Raw genomic sequence first — 9,131 nt, 5'->3', positions numbered from 1 at the left:
TAGGCACATTCTAGAAGGAGGTGTGTGACAGTCTCGTCCCCCCCGCAGCCGCTTCGAGGGCAGCATGCGGTGCGGCTGAGGGGCCGGGCGTGCATAAAGGGTCTCACAGGCAGAGCCCTTCTCACCACCAGCCAAGCCATGTCTTGGTGCTTGTTGGAAAGTTCTGGCGATGAGGCTTTCTGCCAAATGGCTTTGACAGTCTGCTCAGGGAACCGCTCAACAGGATCTGCCCTCTCCTTTTCCCGAAGGGTCTCAAGGACACTACGTGGTGACCACTTCCTGATGGACTTGTGGTCAAAGGTGTTTTTCTTCATAAACTTCTCCACGAAGGACAGGTGATACGGAACGGTCCAACTACTCGGAGCGTTCCGCGGCAGCGAGGCCAGGCCCATCCTTCGCAACACCGGGGACAGGTAGAACCTCAGTACGTAGTGACACTTGGTGTTTGCGTACCGGGGATCCACGCACAGCTTGATGCATTTAAGACTTTCCCTCCTGTTTGCTACCCCACCAATTTGTCATCTGTGAGCTTACTGATCAACCCTTCTCATTCAAGCCGAAGTCATTAAGCGTATCAGAAAAAGCAAGGCTCCTGCACTGACTCTGATGGGATTTCACTCGACACAAGCCTCCAATCACAAAAAACACCCTTTAACTACTGCAAATTAGATTCAGAATTGCCCGAGTTGCAGGAAGCAGAGGGGCAGTCGTTGAAGGGTGTTTTTTGTGATTGGAGGCTTGTGTCGAGTGAAATCCCATCAGAGTCAGTGCAGGAGCCTTGCTTTTTCTGATACGCTTAATGACTTCGGCTTGAATGAGAAGGGTTGATCAGTAAGCTCACAGATGACAAATTGGTGGGGTAGCAAACAGGAAGGAAAGTCTTAAATGACAAACATGTAGATGGGCTAGTCAGTTGCATTGATCAGTGGCAAATGGAGTTCAATCCAGGGAAGTGTGAAGTGATGTGCTTTAGGGCAGGACAAACAAGGCAAACTAATTCACAATGAACACTAGGACCTCAAGAACCTCAGAGTCAGAGGGATCTGAAAGGAACCAATGGAAGTGTATACCCAGAAGGTAGATAATTTGGTGGAGATCAACCAATAGCACCCTAGTTCTCAGCTCTTGGGAAAAAGACCCAGCTCTTTAGCATCTCCAAGCTTTAACGCAGCTTTCCAAAGACTTTTTTTTAAAAAAGCCAGCTTGCTAATAACTTCTAAGGGCACAAGCAGAATGTTTTAAAGACATTCAGAAACGCACATGAATAGGAAAGGTTTGGCAGGATATGGGCCAAGTGCTGGCAAGTGGGATTAGTTTGGTTGGGAACATGGTCAGCATGGACCCATTGGACCAAAGGGTCTATTTCCATGCTGTATGGCTCAAAGTGCTTCCTGAATTTAAAAATATACCTTTTAAAAAAAAATTGAAAGCAAATAGAACTTCTTCACTTTAAACAAATGAATATTTATGCAAACAAGCACACACAAACAATATGCTGATAAGCTTTTTTTAAAATATAAAGCAGCAAAGGGTTGAAGATCGTCCATAACAGCAGGGAAAACTCTGCTGTTTTTCAAAAAGTGTGTTATGGGATATTTTAAGTCAACCTGAAAACACAGACATTTAACATCACATCTCAGATGTAGCATTGTATGTTGAGCAGCCCTCTCCCAGCACTGGGAGTGCCAGATTCATGATTTTGCTCCTTAAACCCCAGCAACAGGACTTGAAACGACGACAAAAATACCACTGACTGGTGCAAGACCGACACCTCGAACATATTACTCAGATTTCACGACACAAATTGCTCTCTTCCCAGGCACCCCCAAAGCCAACCAGCCTATCATTTCACAAACTGTCATCTTCTATTGATCCTATCAACAACTGGCTAGCATTCACCTGAGATCATCCATAAATAATATATTTACATTGTAGAACTGATTCATCAGAGGAATGGAAGTAGAAAGCTTGGTACCTGCATGTCCCGCTTGGTGATGAAGCCCTTCTCCTCTTTGTCACACAACTGGAAGAGCTCACGAGCCTTTTCATAAGTCTCATGGTGAGTAAAGCGTCCACTTGGATTTGACTTGGTGTCCTGGGTATCCCCTACCGTGTTGGGATCCACTCCTTCTACAGACCAAACATCAGCCGGGATCCCTCTCTTTCTGTACATCATCAAGTTGGTGCTCCAGCCCAGCAAACAGCACACAGCCCAGTGAGCACGCCGCTATGAGGGACAACAACAACAAAAGGTGCATATGTTTGCATCACTCATTGAGTCGTCGGATATTAAGTAGCATCACTTAGCAACAACCCACTTAGTGCTGATTTGAAGGTTCTGAGTATTGCTGCTAAATCAATCAGTCAGTTCTTTTGACCAGCAGAGATGGGAAAAGAAAATGCAGAAGTAGAAATATAAAATATAGATTTATTGGGAACTGGCAGATCAGACTTAGGGAGATGGCAACCTACACTTCAGAAAGAAAAAGCTCCACATTTGAAAAGTTGGTGAGTCAAAGAACACAGGAAAAGTGGGACATTTAGCCCCTAGAGAATGCTCTTCTGTATAATTAGATTTCAACAAAATCTCCACCTTACTTCTGTCTACCTGCCTTAGTTCAGTCCTTGCCTCAAACTTTACCAAGCTCGGATTTGACATTTTCAACTGCTGTGGCTTCAACAAGTTTTTTTTTGGCAGAAAGGAGCCCAGAATTTCCACAGTTCTGTCAATAAATGCATCCAGACATCATCCCTGTGCTAATTTTAATGCCACAGTGAGATAGAAAGAAATGTGAAAACAGGTTAATCTGGAAACCGGCAAAGCGAACAATGTCACCGCCTCCCTGATTTTGGATATCGTGGAAACGTCACCAGACTAGTCATCGGAGGAAATGGGTTCAAATCTCAACATGGTGGTTGGTGAAATTTAACTACAATGAATAAAAATCAAATTGAAAAGCTAGTCTCCGTAATGATGCCAGTGACAGATATCATCAAGTATCATAAAAGCCGATCTGGTTCAGTAATGTCCTTTAGGGAAGGAAATCTGCTGTCCTTATCCAGTCTGGCCCACACAACTTCAGACCCACGTGAATGTGGTTGACTGTGAAATGACTCCTGATAAAATTAGCCGAGCCAGTCATCTAGTTCAAGGGCAATTAGGGATCAACACCAAAATACTGGCCTTGCCAGCATTACTCTATATTCCAATAAAAAGACAAAATGATCCTACATCCTATAAGCAAGGACAAACTACATGGTACAAATGGAGAGTGGATTTATGTAAATGCAAGGATTACATTCCCAAAATGACGACGAATTTGTTGTTACACCATCATAATAACCACTTTATCCATTACACACTAGGGTGGCACAGTGGCTAGCACTGCTACCTCAGAGCACCAGGGTTTGATTCTACCCTTGGAGGACTGTGTGTTTTTTGTTACTCACACTCTCCCTCTTTTGCACTGGCCTCAGTGACTCAGTCCATCTGCTCTCTCTCTCTCCCCGATATCATCAGTCTTTTTTTTTGCTCCCCTTCGCAGCTTCCCCCTGGATCTGCAGGAGTTTCCCCAGGTGCTCCAGTTTCCTCCCACAGTCCAAAGATGTGCAGATTAGGTAATTAGGCCATGCTAAATTGCCCATAGTGTCCAGGGACATGCAAGTTAGATGGATTAGCCATAGGAAATGCCGGGTTACAGAGGAAGGGTAGGAGTTAAAGGGATACAGTGCAGGGTTGGCGCTGGGTGGGACTTTCTTTGGAGGGTCAGTGCGGACTCAATGGGCTGATTGGCCCACCTCCACACCTACAGAGATTCTGTTAGACTTAGCACTTCCATGTTTGGGGATGGGATTATGGTGATAGTAAAGTGGAGTGAGCCCCATGGGCAGCCATCCACGTGGTTTTGTGTGAAAAAAGGAGAAAGATGTTTGACTTCATCTGTGGAACGCAGCAACCTTGAAGCTGTGAAGGGGAGCAAGAAGGAAAAAAAAAGACAGATGATATCATGGAGAGAGAGCAGGTGGACTGAGTCACTGAGGCCAGTGCAAAAGGGGAGTGCAAGCAACAAGCAATACAGCAAGAGAACAAAGAGTGCACGAAAGACAGAAAACAAGAGAGAGGAAAAGAGATAAAGAAAATTTGGAAAGAGACAAAGTCAAAAGCTTTTCATCTTGCACACATCAGGCCTGGGATACAATAGACCAGAACCTTAGAAAGGGGACACCAATTTATACAGCATGAGACGAGGGTGCTGAGACTATCAGTCTTAACAGATTAAATTCAGTCCAGGCAAGTCAGGATATCGGTCAGTGCATTACCATGGGAAATGCAGCCAGGATTAGCAGTCACCATTGCCTTTTCCTCAAATGAGAACCAAGTAACTTATGCACAAACTTATTTTTTCCAATCGAAAAATACATACATAGCGTTTTAGCATATGCAAATGATTTCCCATTCCACATTTGGATTTCTTGCTCCCCAGTCCTGATGAATGCAAGATGACAAGTGTGAACTTCATCTCAGTTTTCAGGCAGTGAGAGAACTCAGACAGAAAATACCACTTTTTACACCAGATGACACATTCAGTGATTCAACATGATTGTTGCTTGGATTGGAACGATTCAGGGATGAAGAGAGACTAAATAGACTGAGGCTATGTTCCTTAGAGCAAAGGAGACTGAGGGGAGATCCAATTGTGGAATGTAATTCTATGAGAGGCATAGACAGGGTGGATAGAAGGAACCTTTTCCTTTTAGTAAGGGGAATGAGTAAGCAAGGGCACAATTATGGGGTAAAGGGCAGGAGGTTTAGAGGAGATTTTAAGTAAATTCCTTTTCATCCTGAGGTTTGTAGGTATCTGGAACTCACTACGTAAACAGGGTAATAGACACGGGAACTCTCAAGACATTAAGAACGATAGAGATGAATTCTTGAAATGCCATTGCGTACAAGGTTATTGGCCAAGTGTTGGAAAATAAGATTAGAATACAGGTAGTTTTGGAGATAATGCACATTTCAGCAGTGCGATTGGCTATAACGTTGCTGAAGAATTAGAGAACGGTATGTTCAAGAATGCTTACCTCCGTTCACAATAGCGCGATTCCAGTGGGGATCAGCTGGTGTGCTTTGTTCTGCATGTTCGCAAAAACCTCTGTGCTGTCTGTGCATGAGCCAATGCCAATTGCTGACAGACTCGCTTTCTGAGAGAGGTTTTGTATGGACAGCAGCTTTCTTATATTTTTTGAAAATGCACTTTGTTAAATTTTTGTTTCATTAATGATGAATTTATACTTATATTCAGGCTGCACTATACTTTGCATTAGGCTTTCAGGTGATTGAGCCATTGAGACTTTTTTGCTGGTCTGCCCTGAACCCCATAGGCCCTATTTATAATAAGCAATTTTCTATTAAGCGAGATTTCACTGGAATGCAACTATGGCATTATAGGACAACTACCTGTAGGTGGATGTTTGATGATTGGCATGGACAGAATGGGCCAAAGGGAATCTTTTCATCCTGCAAAAAGGGCAGCACCACTGAACACCACTGCTTGCAAGTTCTCCTCCAAAGCCACTTACCATCCCAACTTGGAAATATATCATTCCTTCACCTGTCACTGGATCAAAATCTTGGAATTCCTTTCCAAAGGTCAACCTACAGCACATGGACTGCAATGGCTCAAGGCAGAAGCTCACAATTACCCTCTCAAGAGCAGCTAAGAATGGGCAATAAATGCTGGCATAGCTAATGATGTCATGCCCCACATGTGCATTACAAGAACCCCTCTACATGTCCTGCTGCCTTCAAGGGTCAATAGACAAGCACAAATTTTCTGGTGATAATTCCCAGTACCCCACTATTCATTCTGTACAGCCTTGCCTCACTCGACCCCAAATACCTCCTTGTACTTTTCATATTTAGATGCATTTACCCAAAAGAACAGATAGACAGCAGCTTAAGAAATGTTCATATGAAAGGTAATGATGCAATATAGCCAATTAAGTCTTGTGCTGAAATTAGCTACAGATTCTCGACACCACTCAGTAATCACTACTGAGAAGGAGGAAAAGGGAGGTGGTATTATAGACAGAGTCTGGGATGTCTTCCAAAAAGGCATTCTAGCCATCAACCAACTATTAGCTTGGGGAGAAAGCTACCCTGGTACTGAACAATGAAGCATCAATTCATTCCCAAAGGGTGCACTAAACTACAGAAACTAGATGCAATCTTTCCGTCAGATGAGGGATTGTGACAACAAAGCTACATCTCTGAACATGCACTGCACCAACACTATTCTAATCTGTTGAAAATAAATAAAACTTCTGCTATCACATTACAGTTTCCATAATGCCCCACCCTTCAACAGCAAAAGGTGGGACAACATTCAAAAGCAGATTTCTTCACGTTAGTATCACTCTGATGTTGCTTAACTGGGATGAAATAGATCGAGTTAGCCAAGATGAACGAACAAAAAGAGAAGATTTAGTTACTAAAACGGAACAGAAATATTCCAAGTCAATGACGTTAACCACAAAGGCAAAAAAAACATAATTGGAGTTGTGTATAGACCTCCTAACAGTGGTCAGGACCAGGGACGCAACATGTACCGGGAAATAGAGAAGGCATGTCAGAAAGGCAAGGTTACATTGATCATGGGAGACTTCAATATGCAGGTGGACTGTGTAAATAATGTTGTTAGTGGATCTAAAGAAAGGGAATTCATGGAATGCTTACAGGATGGCTTTTTGGAACAGCTTGTCATGGAGCCCACAAGAAAGCAGGCTATTCTGGACCTAGTGCTTTGCAATGAACCAGACTCTATAAAAGATCTTAAAGTAAGAGAACCCTTAGGAAGTAGCGACCATAATATGATAGAGTTCAGTCTGGAGTGTGAAAGGGAGAAGGCAAAATCGGATGTAATGGTGTTACAGTTGAATAAAGGTAATTATGAGGGCATGAGAGAGGAACTGACTAAAATAGACTGGAAGCAAAGGCTAACCGGGAAGACAGTAGAGCAAAAATGGCAGGAGTTTATAGGTATAATTGAGGACACTGTACAGAGATTCATTCCCAAGAAAAGAAAGATTAACAGGGGAGGGACTAGACAACCTTGGCTGACAAAGGAAGTCAGGAAATGTATTAAAGAAAAAGAGAGATCCTATAAAGTGGCTAAGAACAGTGGGAAATAAGAAGATTGGGAGGGATACAAAAGCAAACAGAGGATAACAAAGAGTGTAATAAGAAAGGAGAGGATCAAATATGAAGGTAGGCTAGCCAGTAATATTAGAAATAAGAGTAAAAGTTTCTTTCAGTACATAAGAAACAAACGACAGGCAAAAGTAGACATTGGGCCACTTCAAACTGATGCAAGAAGCCTAGTGATGGGAGATAAGGAAATAGCAGGAGAACTTAACAAGTACTTTGCGTCAGTATTCACAGTGGAAGACATGAGTAATATCCCAAAAATTAAAGAGTGTCACGGGGCTGAGTTGAGTATGGCTGCCATTACGAAAGAGATAGTGCTAGAAAAGTTAAAAAGTCTTAAAATTGATAAATCTCCTGGCCCCGATGGGATACACCCTAGAGTTCTGAGAGAGGTGGCTGAGGAAATAGCAGAGGCATTGGTTGAGATCTTTCAAGAGTCACTGGAGTCAGGAAAGGTCCCAGATGATTGGAAGATGGCTGTTGTAACCCCCTTGCTCAAGAAAGGATCAAGGCAAAAGATGGAAAATTATAGGCCAATCAGCTTAACCTCAGTTGTTGGTAAAATTCTAGAATCCATCATTAAGGATGAGGTTTCTAAATTCTTGGAAGAGCAGAGTCTGATTAGAACAAGTCAACATGGATTTAGTAAAGGGAGGTCATGCCTGACAAACCTGTTGGAATTTTTTGAAGAGGTAACAAGTAGGTTAGACCAGGGAAACCCAGTGGATGTGGTATATCTAGACTTTCAAAAGGCCTTTGATAAGGTGCCACACGAGAGGCTGTTGAGCAAGGTGAGGGCCCATGGTGTTCGAGGTGAGCTGCTGGGATGGACTGAGGATTGGCTGTCTAACAGAAGGCAGAGAGTTGGGATAAAAGGTTCTTTTTCAGAATGGCAGCCAGTGACGAGCGGTGTCCCGCAGGGTTCGGTGCTGGGGCCACAGCTGTTCGCAATATATATTAATGATTTGGATGAGGGAACCGGGGGAATTCTAGCGAAGTTTGCCGATGATACAAAGTTAGGTGGACAGGCAGGTAGTACTGAAGAAGTGGGGAGGCTACAGAAGGATCTAGACAGGTGGGGAGAGTGGTCCAGGAAATGGCTGATGGAATTTAACGTGAGCAAGTGCGAGGTCTTGCACTTTGGCAAAAAGAATAAAAGCATAGACTACTCTCTAAATGGTGAGAAAATTAATAAAGCCAAAGCACAAAGCGATCTGGGAGTGCTAGTCGAGGATTCTCTAAAGGTAAACATGCAGGTTGAGTCCATGATTAAGAAAGCGAATGCAATGTTGTCTCTTATCTCAAGAGGGTTGGAATATAAAAGCAGAGATGTACTACTAAGACTTTATAAAGCTCTGGTTAGGCCCCATTTGGAGTACTGTGTCCAGTTTTGGTCCCCACACCCCAGGAAGGACATACTGGCACTGGAACGTGTCCAGCGGAGATTCACACGGATGATCCCTGGAATGACAGGTCCAACATATGAGGAACGGCTAAGGATACTGGGATTGTATTCGTTGGAGCTTAGAAGATTAAGGGGAGACTTAATAGAGACATACAAAATAATACATGGCTTGGAAAAGGTGGATGCTAGGAAATTGTTTCAGCTAAACGAGGAGACTAGGACCCGTGGACACAGCCTTAGAATTAGAGGGGGTCACTTCAGAACAGAAATGCGGAGACATTTCTTCAGCCAGAGAGTGGTGGGCCTGTGGAATTCATTGCCACGAAGTGCAGTGGAAGCCGGGACGCTAAATGTCTTCAAAGCCGAGATTGATAGATTCTTGTTGTCTAGAGGAATTAAGGGCTACGGGGAGAACACTGGTAAGTGGAGCTGAAATGCGCATCAGCCATGATTGAATGGCGGAGTGGACCTGATGGGCCGAATGGCCTTACTTCCACACCTATGTCTTATGGTCTTATG

At 43.5% G+C, this 9,131-nt stretch overlaps 1 protein-coding gene across 1 annotated transcript in view; it reads right to left on the bottom strand.

Moving 5' to 3' along the window:
- Window positions 1–9,131, bottom strand: part of LOC122558104 (EF-hand calcium-binding domain-containing protein 4A-like) — a 113,020-nt gene that overhangs the window by 69,322 nt on the left and 34,567 nt on the right. Inside the window, exon 2 of the mRNA XM_043706424.1 lies at window positions 1,976–2,227. Coding sequence (XP_043562359.1) covers window positions 1,976–2,176 — 201 coding nt within the window. The 5' untranslated portion in view covers window positions 2,177–2,227. The remainder of the gene's footprint in view (window positions 1–1,975; window positions 2,228–9,131) is intronic.

Source organism: Chiloscyllium plagiosum, chromosome 16 (assembly GCF_004010195.1).
Source record: "Chiloscyllium plagiosum isolate BGI_BamShark_2017 chromosome 16, ASM401019v2, whole genome shotgun sequence".
NCBI lineage: Eukaryota > Metazoa > Chordata > Chondrichthyes > Orectolobiformes > Hemiscylliidae > Chiloscyllium > Chiloscyllium plagiosum.
This window is presented reverse-complemented; position numbering and strand designations above follow the sequence as displayed.